The sequence below is a fragment of the Cyprinodon tularosa genome, unplaced genomic scaffold (genome assembly GCF_016077235.1).
Source record: "Cyprinodon tularosa strain WSP-4 unplaced genomic scaffold, ASM1607723v1 ctg36, whole genome shotgun sequence".
Taxonomy (NCBI): Eukaryota; Metazoa; Chordata; class Actinopteri; order Cyprinodontiformes; family Cyprinodontidae; genus Cyprinodon; species Cyprinodon tularosa.
In genome coordinates this window covers 1,814,407-1,836,515 of record NW_024039074.1, presented here as the reverse complement: position 1 = coordinate 1,836,515, position 22,109 = coordinate 1,814,407, and the positions used below count along the sequence as shown (strand labels likewise).

Here is a 22,109-nt window from a genome sequence, read left to right as displayed (position 1 = left end):
TTATGAAAATAGATTAAATGTGTGCATAAAATGATAGACTGTGTAGGATTGATTAATGCTTTAATCGAAGAATGGAAACATGTCAAAAATACACCTGTTTCAGAGAACACAGCATATTTTTTTCTAAAAAGTTGGGTTTGTTCAATGGGACCAATACTGAATGTTTTAATTTCCCCCTGAGGGAAAATGAAGCTAATTTCTGTTTCTCTTAAACTCTTTTTATATCTTATTGGATTAATCAGCTGGGATGCTCAACATCTGCATCAGCATCATCAATGACAGATGTGTATTATTTACCAGCTCTGGTTTGAGTAAATAAAACTAGTCTCGATATTAAAACAATATTCTCTGCTGTTCTGTATGCATTTGGCTGCTTGGAAGAGAAGCTCGGGATTAGGGGGGATTATCCTAAGAAAGGAATCAATGTCAAGATTATGGTTATGTGTTTTTTGTGTTAAAAGGATAAGAAAATGTATGTAATAATAGTAATGTAAGTTTTTGATCATAACGGCACTATTAAGAACAAATATTGCCCTAAACTTCCATATTATGTATCCTTAGCTGGTCCAAACTGGCCTCAGACCCACACTGGAAATGTAACAGTGTGTAACAGTCAGTGGTGATGCTGACTGGATTATCTCACTGCAGTAAAACTGTGAAACATCAAGCAGACGTCCATTCTCTTTACATTTTATATTAGGAGTAAAGCAGCTGCAGAAGATGAAACAGATCTGCTCGACTAAACGGGATCCAGCCCCGCAGAGCGAGCTGACACTAAACTGCTTTTTCCTAATGGAGCCTCTGAGTGGACAAATTAGCCTGTCAGGGCTGAGCCGGGGAGATCACACAGACTTTAGCTTCTGGAGGAAATGATCAGCACTTAGAGGAGCTGTGGCTTTACATCCAAGGCAAAGACGAAAAAGGTCAAAAGACTTAAGTCTCCCTGAAATTTCATTTAGACGTCCACACACAAAAAAATTTTTCTTTCCTCCTAAAATTGTGTTGGCTGATGGATTTTTAAATAAAAGAAGCAACTTGTACCCAGTGAATTAGCTCAGATAAGTTAAAGATATTTTCTTTTCTTTTTTTTAAAGTTTATTTTACCTTCTCTATCTAATTAACTTTACAAACATAAAGGTGAAACAAATAACCTGTATGAATAACAGAAGGACTTTTTCTTGCCAACAAAACCAATTCTACATAAAAATATACATTTGCTTGGTTTAAAGATGAGTGAAGATGAAAATAACTCAAGCTAAAATATGAAAATGATAGAAAGGGGTTATCTGCCAAATTAGTTTGAAAAATCCTGAAATACTTGTACCTCTAACTGCTTTGAATTCGACATCACAGCTTGAAATTAAATTAGGATTATATTCCCAGGGGGAAAAAACTGCAAGAAATATACGTAACTGGTTTACTGTTACTTCTTGAAGGTTCTGATGTGGACTACAGGCTTAAAAACAAAAACAAGAAGGTACTGGAGCAAACTTTGATTTGAAGGAGCATAGTGGAAGTTCCAGAATTCTTGCTCAAGTCTGCCCCCTATGGTGACAAGTTGAAATGACACCTGTGTTGTCACATTCATAGAAGAGGAAAAAAAGCCTCTGCTGCAATGACTTCACAGGTCTTTAGTTTGGGGTAGAAATGTCTTCTTAGATAAGAAAGCTATGAATATTGATGTTGAATTGAAAGGACTTATTAGATATTTGAGACAATTGTGGATCTAAATCCTTCCCAACGACTCTGGTCACACTAAACCAAAGTTTTATTTTCCTACTCTTTTGTGGAGTTGGAGTTTGCAATGCATTTGTGGCATTTTTAGTATGGTCCATCCCCCCAACAGTGTGTATTCTCTCACTAAAGCATCAGTGGTAGCAGAGATTCAACAAATTTAAGGTATAGTGAAGAATTTTGACAAATTTTTGAAAAGACCCGCCCTAATCACTTTAAAAAGTGGAGAGGGCGCATGCACATGTACAACCCTGTACCCGCTCCAGAGAAGGATTGCCTATCAAAAGCCTGGATGAAAGTAGTTGTTTGAATCCGTCATAAAGCTTATTTTCCAAAAGAAGATGTCCACTATGTCAGACTCTTAGGATGGCCTTATGTAAACATATCACCAGAACGATTGACAATAGGAGGACCACTTATTTTGATGATCCACCCCGAAAAAGAATTTCCTCCACTATACCTTTAAGAGTCAGGTGAACAGGAGCGGCAGTAAATCAAGGAACAGAGTCTATAGAAGCAGCTTCATTAGATAGAGCAAAACACTGCACGTGCTTAATAGACTTTTCCTCTCGGGAGCGGGTACAGCATCGCCAAAGTCGGTCCTCGAGGGCCGCTGTACTGCAGGTTTTAGAGGTTTCCCTGCTCCAACACAGCTGATTTGAATTGAAAGCTGATTAACAGGCTGTTTCTCAACTTTAATCATCATAATCAGCTGTCCTAAAGCAGGGAAACCTCTAAAACCTGCAGGACAGCGGCCATCGAGGAACAACTTTGGGGATGCCTGGGGTACAGGGTTGTGCATGTGCATTTTGTGGAGAGGGTTGACCTTTTCAAAAATTCTCGAAAACCCTCCACTATAACTCTTTTAGAAATGGGGCTTTAAAGAAATGATGAAATATATTATTGGGATAAACATACAGCCATTTGAGAAATTAATTAGATTTTTCTTTGTCCCTATTGTAAATGTTTTTTTAATCTAATTTATTTATGCATTTGACAGGGACAGTGTACATTAAAAAGCATTCCTGTAAATGCACCAGAATTAGCCAAAAGGCTATTTTTCATTTGTTGTTCCTGGACAGATCTTACAATTGTCTACCTAAAAAAACACAATAGTAAGCATTCTACAATGAAAAATACAAATATAAAAAAGAAATTAAAAACAGCTCTAACTCCTCAAAACTGATTTAAAAATACAGAATAAGTGTTCGCTGGACTACAGAGGTTAACAAAATAGAATAAAACATTTAAACTATATATATATAAATATATATACATACATACACAAATATACATACACACACACAGCAGAGACACAAGTGGCAGCATGGCTTGTTAATGATAGACATTCAACTAATGCTGACATATGAGCCAATTTTTTAGATGCTTTTTGAAAATAGTGTATGTTGTAAATTCTCTGATGATCTGAGGGACAGAGTTCCATTCCTGAGATGCTGTAACTGCAAAGGCTGTTTGACTAAAAGCACTTTTACGCAGAGGAAAAACACAGTCTCCTCTAGCCGACCCTCGTGTTACTGTTGGCGTGTTCCTGATTTTTACAAACTGACTGAGTGGAGGACATGACAGACCAAGGATTATTTTGTAAAACAGACAGAGGTTTGCATACTTGATGAAGTTTTCCCAGCTAATCAAATAATGACTGAAAATAAAATAATGGCACTTTCTGGATTCCATACTTTTAACCTCATAGTGTGTAGCTTTGGTGTTTGCAGAAATCCTCACAGGATTAAAATGATATTAATAAAACAAAACGTGTTCCTTTTTTAATCTCTGTTGCTTTTATTTTATTCCTTAATTGTGTTTGGTTTATTTTGCATAAATATTAAACATTGTTTTCATGGTGTTTCGGCTTTAGGACACTGCAGACATGTTCCTGTCCTCTTTGTCTCCACCAGTCAGATCCTCCTCCTGCTCCTCTTGCTCCTCCTCCTGCTCCTCCTCTGTGGTTTCATTCCGTGTCTCTCTCCATCAGCAGCGCTCTGGATGCTCGCAGGGATTGAACCATGGCTGTGAACCTCGCCAAGAACCGGCTGGCTCTGCTCACCGCCTACCAGGACGTCATTGATGAAGCTTCGGACACCGACTGGTGAGTCCTGCAGCCGGAACCCCCCTCTCTGCGTGTTGCGGGGCTTTTTTTTTTTTTTTTTTTTTTTTTTTTGTGTGCGTGCATTGCGGGGCTGAAGATGCGCGGGGGTCGCAGTGAAGTGCGGGAATAAGCGTCTCTGAGCTGCTTTACTTTCTGCTCGTCCATCAGCTGCAGTGAGCCTCTGATCAGCGCTCCGCTCTCTCTCCTCCGAGCCGCACTGCAGAGTCTGATCGCTGCTTTGTTTCCCTCCAGCAGACTGACTCCAAACCAGCAGGAAGCGGTTTGCTGTGACTGGGAGGCTTTAGGTGAGGGAGGAAGGGGCCTGGTCCAAAGCCAGCATCCCTGAACCAGGGAGGAGAGGGGCGAGGCCAGAGGGAGGGAGGGGGTGAGAGAGGGGCCTCCATCATCACATTTTGTGGCTCTGGGACCTGATGTGAGGGTAGATGTTTCCTCCAGAGGTGGTCCGGCTGACTAGTTCTGGGTTTTGCTCTTGATTTAGTTCTGGACTTGGACCGGTCCTTTCCAACCTGTGAGAATAGAAGCTCATTGTTGCTCTTATTCTGTTGGCTTTACTTTAGACACACCTCAATCCATCTGACCAACCTCCCTATACCATAATACCCCTACAGCTGTGTCTCATCACTGTTCTTTTCTATGATCTAACTGATCTGACCAGCAGGGGCGGATTTACCATAAGGCAACACTAGGCAGTTGCCTAGGGCCCAAAGTTCCTGGGGGCCCCATAAAACTCTGTTTACATGTATGGTTAATACAGCTATTCCTTATTTTTGCAAATCAATTAAGTTTTTAATAACAATTCTTTCACTAAAATGCCATCAGAATACTTATAATATTAAGTGTATCACAGCCCCCCCATATTGGATCAGTCCATTTGAAAACAAACGATGCGAAGAGCAGTGTTGCGAACTTAGCACTTTTGTCACTATATTTAGCTAATTTTCAAACCCCTCTAGATCTTTTATCTCAAAAAAGCCCCTAGCACCAAATCTACCAACTTTTTTCTGCTACTGGAGACTTTAGCGACAACATATAAAAGCAGCGAACTCTGCTCTCCAGAGCAAGTCGATTGGTAACCCTGCCTCCTGCTATGGAGAACGGATAAGCAGATCATGGCTTGTCTACAGTGAAAAGAAGAACTGTGTTATTTATTTTTTGGAAACACAGGAAGGAGCAATCAGCTAAGTGAGCTTAGTGCTTGGAAAAAAATCTTCATTCCTTTTGAGACCGCATGAAAAGTTCGCTGAGTACAAAACATAGAGAGGAAAACGGCAAGAAAAGGGACAAGAAGAGAGGGACAAAACTAGAACAAATGATGTATGTCTATTCTATTAAAATTTCTGTATCTGTATAATGGGTCTGTTTTATGTGTTTTCTTCTAAGTTCAGAGGGCCCCTTTCCTGTCTTTGCCTAGGGCCCCAAATTCTCTAAATCCACCCCTGCTGACCAGATCATCTCTTCCTACATGTTTTGTGTCTCCTACAGATAACAGATGATCTGCATTAGATAGCTGTGAGCTGTAGATCCTATTAAAGCAGCAGCTCTCTGCAGCTCCTCCAGAGTCACCAGCTTCTCTAACCTTCAAAGTGTAGGATTGAGCTTTTTAAATCTAACCCTGAAGGGTTAATGCAAAGTTTGCCTCAACAGACCTGTGGCTGTTTGTCAGTCGGACCAAAGCAGAGAGGCATCATCCTTCAGCTGAGCATCTATGAACTCATATTAACAGGTTGAGCTGAATGTAATCAATACCTCTGCAGCTGCTTTCAGCCAACCAGGAAGCTCTGAAGGTTTGACTTCCTTTCAAACAATCAAAGTTGGAGGAATGTGTTTGTTTTTTCTTTTTTTTTGGTGAATCCAAAGAAAAACACTGCAGGCACCTTCTTCCCTCCTCTTCTGTTTGTGCCTGGAAGTGAAGCGAGAAAGGACGTTTCCTTTTTAAGCTGCTGCTCATTGCTGAGAAACGCAACAAGAAAAAAAAAAAAAGGTCAAACCCGACGGGGAGCAGAACAGATTAAAAGTTAAACTGTAAACCTTCATCTGGACGTGTGGTTAAAGGTGCAGCGCGTGTAATGTGTAGGGTGGCCGAGCTCAGGTTTCAGATCCCGTTTTCCAGTTTGTTTGCAGCCAAACACTTGTGATTCACGGTGAAATGCGAGCTTCTGTTATTGGTCATTAGTGTGAACGAGCTTCTTCTTTCAATCTGCACATTTTTCGGTTTTGGTTCCACATTTTGGTGGAGATGGATGGCAACATCAGTGTTTACAGCAGCGTCTTGATCCACTAACCCTTTTACTTCATACTCAGTACTCATTGATGCTTTTGCTGAAGATGTCACCATGAGGAAGAAGTCTCCATGGGCTAGATCAATCTGGAATCTGATGTTCATCATAGGAGCCTGGCGCTGAGCTCTCCTGAGAGACAGGAATGTCATTAACTTACATTTATGCTGTTGATCACTACAGGAAATTATGCTTTTTTTCCCCGTTTAAATCCTCTGGAGGCTCCATAAAAAACAAAGTGTGAATTAGGTTTGGTTTCAGAGTCTGCTGCTTCCAGAGCTCTCCCTGCGCTGCGGCAGCTCGGATGTTTTCGTTGTGGCGCAGCAGAGAGACGGTGCTCCGGGCCTCGGGTCTGCCCCCGTTTTTTACACTCGATGGCATCTGAACAAAGACAGAGACTCTGCAGACCCCAAACAACATGGGTCACCCCCCCACCCCCACCTAAACACCGCCCTCTGACCTGCTGGCTTTTAGATTTGCAGAGATAACCACAGGAAGTGGCCTGTTCTCAGGATTAAAACTCCCATCTTTTGGGAACCATTGCCTATAAAGGCTCAAACGTTCATTCATGTTTCATCCGTAAGCTTCTGCTGCTTCATTTTAGCCTTTAAGTCACAATAAAAATCTGCAGAGTCATGTTAAACACCTGAATCTCTTATTTGAATGATTTTTTTTTTTCAGTTAATCATGATCTTTTTTTTTTATGATCTTTACAGCTAATAAAAAGCCCAAAATCTGTTTCACAGACACTTCGAATGTTATCCCTCTCAGGCTCAAATTAAGTTGTAGTTGCAGGAAAAATCTGATATTTGGAGAAAATGATCATATGGGGTAGTAATATACGATTCAGACTTTTTTTTGAGAGAGACCTTCACATGCAATGAATTCTGGGATATTGCAGATTTGCAACAGTGGCCCAGAGTGGTAAATTAACACTGAAGACTGAATCTGATTTGAACTTTAACTTTATTTGAATGTCACAAACAAAAAATTAACAAAACAAAATTCGAAAAAAAAAAAATCTCTAAAAAACTTAGAGAGAACTTTTTTCTCAAACTTTTTCTCCACCGACATCTCAAAACCTCTTGAGAAGGCTGTTTCTGATAAACTGTTGCTCAAATTATAGGCAAGCTAGTAGATAAAGAATGTAGCATTCAATGGTACCTGTTTGTACGGTTGGGAATTGAAAAGATTTTCACGATTCCGATTCCCTTTTCGATTCTATGAAACGATTTGATTCTTTATCGATTCTTTTTTCGATTCCAATTTGGGGGAAAAAGGAGAACAAACAGTTTGATTATCAGAATCAACTTTGTTTACTTAACTATTGCACAATCTTACAAACTCAACAAGATCAAGATGTCCACAGGAAATGTGAAACTGGAGTAACATCTGTGTTTAAATAAAAAATAAATATACAAGAACAAACTTAATAACCAACAATGTCTAATAACAAATGATGGGATAATAACCTATTTTAAATAACAAAAAATACTAATTATAAAACAGTAGTAGGGAAAATTAACAGTTCTTTTGCAGAAAGATGAGCATATCTGCTTTTTCTGAAAGGATACGGGATCTTTCAGCGCTTATGGTGTCTCCAGCCGTGGAGAACACCCTCTCAGATGGGGTGGAGGAAGCCTGCACACAGAGGTAGTTTTCAGCCAGTCAGATAGCAAGGGCAGCGTATCTTGCTTGTTCCACCACCACAGTGTGGCGCTATCCCTGCAGGGGATGGAGGGCAAGCTTTTACAGAGCTGGATTTCCTGATCTACCCTCTGGGCTAAGGAAAGACGGGGCTTTGATTCAGAAAGTGACCGCAGCTCGTTGTCTTCCTCCTCGAATAGTTCTTCCAACTTGCGTAACTTGCGTAACTTACGTAAAAAACGTGACGTAAGTCGTGCTCCCCAGAGCCGGCGCTCTAGGCTCTGGTGCTGCGGGAATCGAAAAAAGAATCGTTCAGCGAGCTGCCAAACGATGCCATGGAATCGGAAAATACGGAACCGGTTCTTAACAGGAACCGGTTTTCGATTCCCATCCCTACCTGTTTGCGCACACGTTGCGAATCCACAACATTGAAATCCAGATGTCTCTGGTGAAAAACCCAGAGGAGATAAAATCTACTAATTGGTATGTGTCATATCTATAAACATTCATGATTCATCTTATGTAGTATTGATTTCAAAATAATGGAAATTGGTAGTGATACTTACATGAAATTGGTGCTTAATAAATCTGTTTCAGTGACACCAAGGACTCAGCCATGTTGAAAGTGAGTCAGCAGTGCTATCTGGTGAGCTGGAGAGAAACTGTTGCAAATGCACAACTAAGTCCTTCTGTTTTACTTCTGAGTAACAAAAGCTCTTAAAATATGGATGTGGAGTAATTAGCTAAGTGGGATTTAGCTGTTGCAAATCTGCAACATCTGCCTGGAGAGGGTTCTATAAGACTGATTAAAATACAACCGATTTGTACAGAGGTGCTACTTTATCTCTGACATCTTCCATGTGAGGATAAGACACAGAAGGTTACAGCCAAAGAAGCTGGGTGTTTACAGCAGCATTCATTTGCATAAGCATAAAAAGTTGAGTGGAAGGAAAAACGTTCCAGACCAACAGGCTGAGCGACTCCTTTCAGGCCAAAATTAAGGTATTTTTTCATGCACCAAATACTGAATGCAGTTTATGGCCACACTGTTTATTAAAAGGTCCTTTCATTTATTGGACTTATGTCATATTGAAATTTAACTAGAAACTGAATGTTAAACTTACATTTAATATAATGGATCATGTTCAAAACCAACAAAAGGAAATCATTTAGTATTTATCTTGCTGCATGCTATAATCTATATAATGTATGAGATTATTTACTTTTTGATTATATAATTAATTTGCTGAGATGAATGAACACTTTTATTTCTTCAGCAGCATTTTGTATGCTGTAAAAATACAAACTGGAGGCAACCAGAGCATCTCCAGTATTTTTTCAATCAGATGCTGCAGTATCTTATATTGTACTTTAGTACTTTTGCTAAAAACAACAGTTTTCGCTGTAAGGTTGCTGGAATAGGAGCTGTTGAGGTCTGCAAACCTTTATGTGTGGATCGAGATCAAAGTTTGCCATCTTATTCCTCCAGACCTTGAGGCGATCAAATCATATAGTCTTCTTTGGTTGAGACTGTAAGAGCGAGTGCAGGTTATCCGATATCAAGAGTATCTGCAGACGCTCAAGAATGTGGAGCAATCTGTGGCTGCTGTCAGCTGACCTTTTGACCCCCCTCCAGCTGCTGGAGGAAGCCATTACCTGATGAGTCACCTCTGGGAGGCTGACAAAGGCAGGAGAAAATGGAGCTGAGTGCCAGAGCGGGTCTGTGTTTAAAACTCTGGCCAGCGCACATTCGAATGTGTTTTTGTTAGTGCCTGAGGTGACTTCCTGTCTGGACGCGCGGTTGGCTGCAAACTGAGGACCTGAGAGAAAAAACAACCATTTCACTGGAAAGAGAAAGCAGAATAAAAAGGGGAATCGGGAGGGTTGCACTGTGAGAATGTCAATGAGAGGGGGCGTTCAGATACAAGGCGTTTGTTGAGAGAATCTAAATGTTCTGCTAAAACCAACTGAATTTTTTTGTACATTTTTCATTTAGAAAATCAAAATCAAGGTTAGATGTGGAGGAAGCATCTTAAAGAGTAAAGGTTTTTCATTCTTTGGACAGAGGAATCCAAAGCAGAGACATTTGGTTGATGCAGAGCTGAAGCACGGTGGTGGAAGGATGATGATTTGGGCCAGATTTACAGCCATAACACTGTGGCAGATCACAATTACTGTTTCAAATTTAGTGTCACAAAGAGCTGAGTTCTAGTTGCACTTTGCTGTGCCTCACAGGTCTCTGTAGTGGTGAACAGTGAACGTTTAAGCGCTGCAAGTGTTAATACCAAACCAAACACGCTAAGAACAGCTGAGTTCCCGCTAGAAAACATATTTCTTATCAACATTCTTTGAAAGTTTTTCGACTCAGAGTAAAACCATTAAAATGGAAAACAGTTTTTGACTTTTTTGTAAAGGATGTAAAACCATAAAACTTCAGACTGTATTGAATGTGTACGTCTACTAAATTTATTTATTTATTAAAAGTTTGCATCTCGTTAATCCTGAATGGAACAGGACGCCGCTTACAAAAAGTGGAATGTACGTCCTTTTTGGTGCAGTTATATGCAACGTAAGATGCTGTCTGAAAGGAGAATATCTATGAACGTCTGCTGGTTTGGTGTGGCTGTGAAAAAGTGAGAGAGAGCAGGACTTTGGCCCAAAGTTCAAACCTCAACTTTAATTTCAATGCCTACAAAACTCAATGCACTGAAGCAACACTGGAAAAAAAGTAATTTTTTTCTTAAAATAAATGCATTTTTTCTTGCATTGAGGGGATAAACAGACATACAGACATAGACATTTTACTAATGTAACAAGACAATTTACACTTAAAATAAGAAAACACAATTGGTTTGTCTTATTTTAAGTGCATGTTATCTAATTATCTTATGTTAAGAGTAGAAATACTCATTCCATTGGCAAACTATCTCATTTACCTACTCAAATTAAGGGTAAATACCCTTAATTTAAGAAACTTTTACTCATTTCCAGATCTTTTTCTAGTGAAGGAAGAGTGAGAAAAGACAACAATATGAAAAACTGTTATTATAGAGGATAACTTCTGAGAGGCATTAGGTCAAATAAGCTGTTTGATTATGCTGTGCTGTTTTTATTTTAAACTAACTGTCCTTTTCATAATTAGAGCGTCTGTCGCTGTCTATAACCGTTAGACTCCTGTTAAATCTGCATGAGATGCTGCCACTAATCATTATAGTGTAAGAGAAAATCAATTTTATCAAAAAATGTGATATTTCACTAGACAATATTTTATCTGTCCAGGATACCGCTGTTACAGTATTTTATTTAGGTATTCATTTATTGGGATTATTCTAAATATGATCAAATGCACCATAAATATTAAAATTGTTTATAGGCAAACATAAATATCACTGTCTTACTTTATGTAACTCTTAAACCTGCAGCCACCAGGAGCTCATCGCTCAAGAGCTTATATTCAGCTTCTCTGTACCAGCTGCAGCTCAGCAACATCAAGATGTTGTGAGGTTTTTCCACAGCTATTTTATTTAAGAAAATGGTAATATATCGTCTTAACTAATGTATCGGGATAAATCCTACTGTTAAAAATGTATTGTAATAATCAGCAAATTTGTGAAAACACCACAGTAGAAATCCATCCAGGTGCTCAAACATTTTATGTAATCATCATATTGTGCACTTTATACGGTGATGATGATGTGATTTCAGTGCATTCAAAAAAAGTGCAAATATTTTCGTTAATTCTATAGAAAATTTGCACCCCATTTACTTTTGATCAAGGCAACAACTGACTGCTTAAAGAAAGCAGCAATTCCTTTAAACCTAAAGGTTGAAGAAACTCGGATTTGATGGATTTAAATGTGACATGAGGAGAACTGACACAGAAGCAGAGAATCACAGTAATTAAACTAAAGTTACTGATTTCTGTTTTTAAGTTTAAACCTTCTCAAGTCAGAATTGCAGGAAATAAATCCAGGTCTGTTCTGCTTTATTTCCACAACAGACGTTCCTCAGCATGAGCTGCTGCCCTTTAAGCAGCCGCAGACATTGTTTTTTTTTTTCCTGCCGTGTGAACTGCTGCCCGCCTCTCAGATTAATATAGAACAGGGTCAGTAGTACAACATGCAGAAAGTCAGGCTTCTGCTTTTATCGCTTCTGCTGGAGAAAACGCGGTCTGACATTTTCCAGCCTCCTCCTGCATCGAACGCTTACAGCTTCTTCCCTCATGGTGAGGATGATCCCGCTTTAACCAATGGCGGTATTTGCTGAATGCCTAAAAAAAAAGAGTTAAATCACGACTCAGCAAAAGTTACTGGACAGTCAAACAGGTAAATCCCATCCTCTTCATCTGTTATCCTTCTCTCCTCTTCCTCTTACTGCCTACGTTTCTATATAGTCACCTTTACCAGCAATTCATGGTATTCAGGAGGGAAAGGATTAAAATCAAAGATGGAAGGGGGAATAAAACCAAAGATTTCCGTGCAGTGCTTCTGAGAGCGCTGACATTTAAAGGAACGACTGTGGTTCAGTTCGGTGTTGTACCCTCCACTTTCAGGTCTGCCTGTGAAATGGACGACTAGAAAACGAATGGGTTTAGCTTTTGCAAACAGTGGCTGATTGAAAGTTGTACTCATTTAAAATTCCCCTAAGCAGCAGGATTATTTCAATACATATATATACTAGGGAAGCACGATATAATCGGCCCCCTATCGGTATCGGCCTATATCGGCCTTAAAACTGAATATCGGACATCGGCCACCCCACCGATATTTAACCCGATATATGATCAGCTTCTGAGTTTCTAAAGTCTAAAAAAAAAAATAGATACTACTACTTCTTCTTCCTCAAAAACTTCTTTTTTACAGACTTAAAAACTTCTAAAGACGAGGGAAAAAATATTGATACATTAAAATATCACAATATCTTCATATGCTGATATATTGCCATTTAAAACACCATATCAATCTCCTTTACTAATGAAATATTGCTATATGTCATTGTTGTGCTAAGAAATCCCCCGAAAATTCACGAAATTTTGCCATATTTTTATATGTTGATATATTGACTCTGTATCGATCTATTTTATTAACAAAATCTCACAAGAATTTGCAAAATATCACGAGAGTTTGTAACAGAACGGTGAAATTTCATGAGATTTTGAAAGTAAAATGGATCGATACCGCGTTTTTAAAAATCAATTTTATATCCACATATGAAAATATATTTGAGTATATATTTTTCAAAGTGTCAGAAATGGATAACAAAACTGCTATTTTGAATGGCTACTTATTTTTGTCCAGCTTTAACATTAGTGTCGATATCGGTTATCGGCTACATGAGTTTTAAAATATCCACATATCGGATATCGGCCAAAATCCCAATATCGTGTATCCCTAATATATACGGGAGTAAAGTTTGGATCCATTAGATCGTCACTCACCGGTGATGAGTCTGACATAGTGGAAAAATTGCAAATTATATTTTAGAAAGTAAGATTGTATTAACTACGCAAACAGAAATGGTCTCGTGCATGCTCTCGCACACGTTTAATAGGCGTTCCCTCTCGGGAGCAGGTACAGGGTTGGGTATGTGCATTTTTTTACGTGTACGTAAGTGTAGAAGGCGGGTCTTTTCAAAAATTTCTGAAAATTCTCCACTATACCTTTAAGATCCATAGAAGATGAGTTTTATGGGAACTAAACAAAGAACCATGACGATATAAAATTACAGCAGCAAAGATGCTGAAAAATGATGGAGGTTGGCACAAGTTTGCACTGGAAAAAATCAACATCTAGATAACTCATTTTTTCTTAAAATAAGTGCATTTGTTCTTGGATTGAGGAGGTAAAATGGAGATCTTCTCAATGGAACAAGACAATTTACAATTAAAATAAGAAAACACAACTGCATTGTCTTATTTCAGGTGCATATTATCTAATTATCTTATTTTAAGAATAAAAATACTCATTCTATTAGCAAACTATCTCATTTATCTACTCAAATTAAGGGTAAATGCACTTCATTTAAGACATTTTTACTAATTTCTAGATCGTTTTTCCAGTGTGGCCCTTAAAGGAATAGTACACCCAAAACATGATTAGCCTTCATTTTCTACTCACCCCCATGCTGAACAACACTCTGGAGTACTTTTTTGATATCTCAAATGCATCTGGAGATCTGGGAGGCTTCTTGCTGTCTGCTGACATTCAAATAATGGAGGTCTATGGCGCCCGAGACAGAAAGGTCCATAAAAGTCCACAAAAAACGTGTCAATATTCCTCCATACTGCTCGTCCAATGTATTCCAAGTGTCCCGAGTGGGTAGCATCCAGAATTTACTCGAAACGAAGTCATTTAGAATGTTTTTAGAGCATAAACAGTAGTGTATAGGATTTCCTGAAAGCGCGCGCCGGCGCGTTCACGACGCTACGGAAGCCGGCAGACCAAACCAGATGAAAGTGCGCATTCAGCGTCTGCTCTGATGATAATGCAAGCGTAGAAGAAGAAATGTGCTGTTTACCTGTGCAAAGAAAGAAACAACGAAAGAAAAATGTCTGAGGACTTCAGTGTTGAGGAAGACCACGAGTTCTTTGCCGAGATGAATGCGCACTTTCATCTGGCTTGGTCTGCCGCGGTTTCCGTAGCGTCATGAACGCGCTTTCAGGAAATCCTATACACTACTGTTTATGCTCTAAAAACATTCTAAATGACTTTGTTTCGAGTAAATTCTGGATGCTACCCACTCAGGACACTTGGAATACATTGGACGAGCAGTATGGAGGAATATTGACACGTTTTTTGTGGACTTTTATGGACCTTTCTGCCTCGGGCACAATAGACCTCCATTATTTGAATGTCAGCAGACAGCAAGAAGCCTCCCAGATCTCCAGATGCATTTGAGATATCAAAAAAGTACTCCAGAGTGTTGTTCAGCATGGGGGTGAGTAGAAAATGAAGGCTAATCATGTTTTGGGTGTACTATTCCTTTAAGCAAACTAGCTGATGCTGTTTGTTCACATTTTTTATGACAAATTAATAGTACCTTAAGTGTTAGCTACAACAAATTGATTTCCTTTAATTAGACCATTTTTTGCTTTAGTTGAGCCACAAATATGAAATAACTTTTTACTCAAAAAACAGAATCAGGCACATAGGTTTATCAAACTTTAAAACTATGAGGAAAAAATAAATTTGAGACTAAATAACAAATGTCTGTCCCACTGAGGGCATTTTTTTTCTAAATAAATTCCTGTTGCAACCTTTTAAAATGTTTTGGTTTTTACATAGTTTAATCTTGAGGTTTTTCATGGTTACTCGTGCAATCAGGATGCTCTTCTGCAGTGCGGAGCTTAGAGGCTGAGCAGGAGCATAGCGGAGAAGATGGAGAGCTTTTAGTTCAGACCATTCAAGAAGGTGAAGAAAGTCGATTTTTCTTCAACTGTTTACTATACGATTATGTAGAGACAGCCTGATGCTTTCAGCGGTTCCACTTTTAGATAAATGAGGGTAAATGCTCTAGAGCGAGATGAACATTTATCTAATAAACAAGCATCCATTGTGCCGACCCGTTCTTTTGCTGCATTCTTTTGATGCCTCTGTTAGGAGTCAAATATGGGCATTTTGCAGAGGATCCCCCCCCCTTTTTCTGCTGTCTTCTCTAGATGATGACTCACAGCAATGAGGTCATAACCTTTTAGGTAATGTTTCAGGGACGTGGGATTGCTGGAGGGAGCGGCGGTGGTGTCAGTCCAAGGTCAGGATGAGGAATGAGGGGGTCGCTCTGCAGGCCCGATGACAGAAGCAACAAAATGGAGGCTGTGGTTGAATTCAATAAAACCAAGACCTCTGAGAGGTAAATTACAGGGGGAACTAAAAAACCTTTAGGGTTCATTTAAACCGGCTTAGATTAAGGTTTCATGTTTTTTTTGGCTTTAACTAAACATGGACCTTTGTTGCAGTGCATCAAAAAGGTCTCGCCTGCATGGATGCCTGTGATGGACTGACTATCTGACCCCGCCTCTCGCCTCATGACCACCCGGTGACCTTACAAGGTCGTGTGGCAGCAGATGTTCTCTCGTCGTTGGAGTTAAATTTGAAATTAAAGATCTTGATGTTTTCATGAACCTCATTAAAGACTCCACCCAGACAGGCCAACTGATGCAGGAGCTCGATGCTGCGTTTGACTCCATGTTTGGTGCTCAGAGCTTTATATCAAAAAGTGAGCAGAAAAGATCTTAACTCGGATTAAACTTGACGTCAGTGTGGGATGTTTTTCTCCGAGAAGGAAAGGCAGAGATTTATTAAACTGTACCCTGCTCTGTCAGGGATATAATTCCCTCTAGTTTCTCCCTGCTGTTATGCTCTCCTACCCCTCTGATTTTTTATTTTTTTTGTAAGTTCTTGGCTTTGGTTTCCGCTGCGCAAACATCTTTATAAAACATTATCTCCAGGGACTTTTCTCTCACACAATGACAACCATGATGCTCTGCAATTTTTTGTTTACGAGACTGGCGCATTTATTATTTTTCAATGTAGGAGAAGCAGGATAACGGATTAAAGTAGTGACACAAAAGTCAGACTTAAACATGGTGCTTTAGGTTTAATTGCAGTTAATTTAAAAGGGTTGGCAGCACCTGATGAAGGTTGGGGGTAAATAGAAAAACTTATTTAGAGGATCTTTAATTAGTGATGCTTGTTGGTCAGCACTTTAATGCTATTTTTGCTGCCATATAACTTATTTTATCCTCCTTGTGTGTTTTACTGGATCACTTTAAAACTAAGATGCAAGCATTGCAAAAGACAAAAGAAAGCTGGACACGTCGCTACCCCTTAGCAGGGCAACACAAGAAACAGGACAAACAACCATTCACTCACACACTAACAACTAAGAAGAATTAAGAGAAGCCAATTAACCTAACAGTCATGTTTTTGGACTGTGGGAGGAAGCCGGAGTACCCGGAGAAAACCCACACATCAAAGGGAGAACATGCAAACTCCATGAAGAAAGACCCCTGGCTGATAGAACTGCTGCCAGTGCACCACTGAGCAGCCAAAATGAAATCATAATGATAAACAAAAAGAATGATAAATACATTTTAATCACATAGTCCTGTTTAAAAGTGGTTACAATTAATTGTTGAGAGGTAAAAAGTTTCCAGTTTAAACAAACCTGTAATATTCGAATATCTGAGAGACAGTAACATGCCTTTATTTGCACCAAATGTAAAAAAATAAAACCTTATTTTTGTCATTTGGAGGGGGATGGATGGAGGGTGGATGGATGGATGTAGGAAGGACAGACAGATGGAGGATGGATGGATGGATGAATGTTGGAAGGACAGAGGGATGGATGGATGGATGGATGTAGGAAGGACAGACAGATGGAGGATGGATGGATGGATGGATGGATGTAGGAAGGACAGAGGGATGGATGGATGGATGGATGGATGGATGGATGTAGGAAGGACAGACAGATGGAGGATGGATGGATGGATGAATGTTGGAAGGACAGAGGGATGGATGGATGGATGGATGGATGGATGTAGGAAGGACAGAGGGATGGATGGATGGATGGATGGATGTAGGAAGGACAGAGGGATGAATGGATGGATGGATGGATGTAGGAAGGACAGAGGTATGGATGGATGGATGAATGTAGGAAGGACAGAGGGATGGATGGATGGATGGATGTAGGAAGGACAGAGGGATGGATGGATGGATGGATGTAGGAAGGACAGACAGATGGAGGATGGATGGATGGATGGATGAATGTAGGAAGGACAGAGGGATGGATGGATGGATGGATGGATGAATGTAGGAAGGACAGAGGTATGGATGGATGGATGGATGGATGTAGGAAGGACAGAGGGATGGATGGATGGATGGATGAATGTTGGAAGGACAGAGGGATGGATGGATGGATGTAGGAAGGACAGAGGGATGGATGGATGGATGGATGAATGTTGGAAGGACAGAGGGATGGATGGATGGATGGATGGATGGATGTAGGAAGGACAGAGGGATGGATGGATGGATGGATGGATGGATGTAGGAAGGACAGAGGGATGGATGGATGGATGGATGGATGTAGGAAGGACAGAGGTATGGATGGATGGATGAATGTAGGAAGGACAGAGGGATGGATGGATGGATGGATGGATGTAGGAAGGACAGAGGGATGGATGGATGGATGGATGTAGGAAGGACAGACAGATGGAGGATGGATGGATGGATGGATGAATGTAGGAAGGACAGAGGGATGGATGGATGGATGGATGGATGGATGGATGAATGTAGGAAGGACAGAGGGATGGATGGATGGATGGATGGATGAATGTAGGAAGGACAGAGGGATGGATGGATGGATGGATGGATGAATGTAGGAAGGACAGAGGGATGGATGGATGGATGGATGTAGGAAGGACAGAGGGATGGATGGATGGATGGATGTAGGAAGGACAGAGGGATGGATGGATGGATGGATGTAGGAAGGACAGAGGGATGGATGGATGGATGGATGTAGGAAGGACAGGGATGGATGGATGGATGGATGTACAGGTGCTGGTCATAAAATTAGAATATCATGAAAAAGTAGATTGATTTCAGTAATTCCATTTAAAAAGTGAAACTTGTATATTATATTCATACATTACATACAAACTCATATATTTCAGATGTTTATTTTGTTTAATTTTGATGATTACAAATGACAACAAATGAAAATCTCAAATTCATCATATCAGAAAATTAGAATATTACTGAAGACCAATAAAAACAAAGGATTTATAGAAATGTTGGCCAACTGAAAAGTATGAACATGAAAAGTATGAGCATGTACAGCACTCAGTATTTAGTTGGGCCTCCTTTGGCCTGTATTACTGCAGCAATGCGGCGTGGCATGGAGTCGATCAGTCTGTGGCACTGCTCAGGTGTTATGATAGCCCAGGTTGCTCTAATAGTGGCTTTTAGCTCTTCTGAATTGTTGGGTCTGGTGTATTGCATCTTCTTCTTCACAATACCCCATAGATTTTCTATGGGGTTAAGGTCAGGAGAGTTTGCTGGCCAATTAAGAACAGGGATACCATGGTCCTTCAACCAGGTACTGGTAGCTTTGGCACTGTGTGCAGGTGCCAAGTCCTGTTGGAAAATGAAATCTGCATCTCCAAAAAGTTGGTCAGCTGCAGGAAGCATGAAGTGCTCTAAAACTTCCTGGTATGTGGCTGCGTTGACCCTGGACCTCAGAAAACACAATGGACCAACACCAGCAGATGACATGGCACCCCAAACCATCACTGACTGTGGAAACTTTACACTGGACTTCAAGCAACGTGGATGAAGTGCCTCTCTTCTTTTCCTCCAGACTCTGGGACCTTGATTTCCAAAGGAAATGCAAAATGTACTTTCATCAGAGAACATGACTTTGGACCACTCACCAGCAGTCCAGTCCTGTTTCTCTTTAGCCCAGGCAAGACGCTTCTGATGCTGTCTGTGGTTCAAGAGTGGCTTGACACAAGGAATGCGACAGCAGAAACCCATGTCTTTCATACGTCTGTGTGTGGTGGTTCTTGAAGCACTCACTCCAGCTGCAGTCCACTCTTTGTGAATCTCCCCCACATTTTTGAATGGGTTTTGTTTCACAATCCTCTCCAGGGTGCGGTTATCTCTCTTGCTTGTACACTTTTTTCGACCACATCTTTTCCTTCCCTTCGCCTCTCTATTAATGTGCTTGGACACTGAGCTCTGTGAACAGCCAGCCTCTTTAGCGATGACCTTTTGTGTCTTGCCCTCCTTGTGCAAGGTGTCGATGGTCGTCTTTTGGACAACTGTCAAGTCAGCAGTCTTCCCCATGATTGTGTAGCCTATAGAACTAGACTGAAAGACCATTTAAAGGCTTTTGCAGGTGGTTTGAGTTAATTAGCTGATTAGAGTGTGGCACCAGGGGCCATCAATTTTGAACCTTTTCACAATATTCTAATTTTCTGATATGATGAATTTGAGATTTTCATTTGTTGTCATTTGTAATCATCAAAATTAAACAAAATAAACATCTGAAATATATGAGTTTGTATGTAATGTATGAATATAATATACAAGTTTCACTTTTTAAATGGAATTACTGAAATCAATCTACTTTTTCATGATATTCTAATTTTATGACCAGCACCTGTAGGAAGGACAGACAGATGGAGGATGGATGGATGGATGGATGTAGGAAGGAAGGACAGAGGGATGAAAGGATGGATGGATGTAGGAAGGACAGAGGGATGGATGGATGGATGGATGGATGTAGGAAGGCTAGACAGATGGAGGATGGATGGATGGATGGATGTAGGAAGGACAGACAGATGGAGGATGGATGGATGGATGGATGAATGTAGGAAGGACAGAGGGATGGATGGATGGATGGATGGATGGATTGATGTAGGAAGGCTAGACAGATGGAGGATGGATGGATAGATGGATGGATGTAGGAAGGACAGACAGATGGAGGATGGATGGATGGATGGATGGATGGATGAATGCAGGAAGGACAGAGGGATGGATGGATGGATGGATGGATGTAGGAAGGACAGAGGGATGGATGGATGGATGTAGGAAGGACAGACAGTTGAAGGATGGATGGATTATAGAAGGATGGATGATGGATGGAAGGATGGATGTTGGATGGATTATAGAAGGATGGATCGATGGGGGATAGATGGATTATGGAAGAATGGAGGATGGAGGATGGAATGATGGATGTTGGATGGATTATAGAAGGATGGATGGATGGAAGGATGGATGATGGATGGAAGGATGGATGGATTATAGAAGGATGGATGATGGATGGAAGGATGGATGGATTATAGAAGGATGGATGATGGATGGAAGGATGGATCGATGGGGGATAGATGGATTATGGAAGAATGGAGGATGGAGGATGGAATGATGGATGTTGGATGGATTATAGAAGGATGGATGGATGGAAGGATGGATGATGGATGGAAGGATGGATGTTGGATCGATGGATGATGGATGGATTATAGAAGGATGGATGGATGGAAGGATGGATGATGGATGGAAGGATGGATGTTGGATCGATGGATGATGGATGGATTATAGAAGGATGGATGGATGAAAGGATGGATGATGGATGGGGGATGTGACTCCCTTCAGCCACCATCCTGTTAAAGGAGCATCTCTCTCTAAGGCTCAGTCTGTTATTCTGTAGCTCAGGATGTCAGTTCAGCAGAAAGATGGCCGTCTGTAACCTCACAGCTTTTCAGAAGCTTTTTCCTCTGTCCTGTTGGAGGACTGAAATAAGATGAGACTAAACTGAGCAGAAAAGAAGCAGAGAGGAAATTTTTATTTTAGGCTCTGCTTTCACACATTTCAGTTCAAGCTGCAGAGCTGTTATGTTGTTAGAAGAAAACCAACAGAATTACGTGAGAATGATGTGTTTTGTTATTTCAGCTCTGAACAAGAGCAACAGTTAAAAATGGTCAAAATAATTTAACTAACTATAACTGCCAGACTATGCTTTTTTAAAAGTGATATTATTATTAATCTAAGACAAGATTAACAATAATATCTCCTCGTAAGACTTGAGTTCATCTCCAAGAGTACGCTCATTTATGTATGTATGGACAGTTTGATTTTAATGTTAAGAAAGTGGATTATTAAACAAACACAGCTTCAGAAACTCACCAAGCAAAAAGTATTTAAAAATCCCTAACCTACTAATAATAACATTAACTGTCGTCTCTTCCCAGTAGGCATATTCTCTGGTAGTTCTATGTTGTCTGTCTGCACCTAAAAACCTTCGGAACTGAAGTCAGTCCTGTACATGATGTTTGCAGAGTTGAATGTGATTTCTGCTGTCAGTTTAGAGCTTTAAGTGTCACTTTTCTCTGAGTGGGGAAAAAAAAGGTCTACAGTCTGATTTCGACCTGCAGGTTGTTCAGCTTCATTTTGACATCTGCCACCTGAGAGTCAGACACCTGCTCTCATATGTTCATGTCTAGTTCAACAGATAAATCCCAACATCATATTTTAAGGTGAGACACCAACATCCATCTTCTCCTAACAACACGATAACTCAATCATTTATTTTTGGGACTCCAGGTTACAGCTGGATGTTATGTTTCAATCCTGCTCTCTAGGTATAATGCATATTGCACAAAGTAGGACATGTCAAAGTGTACATTTTTATGTTTCTCTGGGGTAATTTAAAGAGATTTAAAGAGACATCAGGGTGGCAAAAGGTAGCTGAGATAAACTTATTATTATTTAGTTGGTATTCATTATTTGGTATATGTCTCTTGAGTTGCTTTCCTACTGAAATTAGTG

At 40.1% G+C, this 22,109-nt stretch overlaps 1 protein-coding gene and 1 long non-coding RNA gene across 8 annotated transcripts in view; one reads left to right on the top strand and one right to left on the bottom strand.

Annotated features, from left to right (window-relative positions):
• dbn1 (drebrin 1) overlaps positions 1-22,109 on the top strand; it is a 126,119-nt gene that overhangs the window by 6,000 nt on the left and 98,010 nt on the right. For 3 of the 7 annotated variants that reach the window (XM_038295785.1, XM_038295789.1, XM_038295786.1), the window contains exon 1: positions 3,680-3,841. In XM_038295785.1, coding sequence (XP_038151713.1) covers positions 3,759-3,841 — 83 coding nt within the window. In that variant the 5' untranslated portion in view covers positions 3,680-3,758. Of the gene's footprint in view, positions 1-3,679; positions 3,842-22,109 lie in introns of those variants that run through there. The other 4 variants (XM_038295788.1, XM_038295787.1, XM_038295783.1 and 1 more) reach the window with 3 other exon arrangements.
• On the bottom strand, positions 3,889-6,346 carry LOC119790286. Its single transcript, XR_005281707.1, has 2 exons — positions 5,609-6,346; positions 3,889-4,368 (listed from the first exon to the last, which is right to left on the bottom strand). It is a non-coding gene; the product is annotated as an uncharacterized LOC119790286 (long non-coding RNA).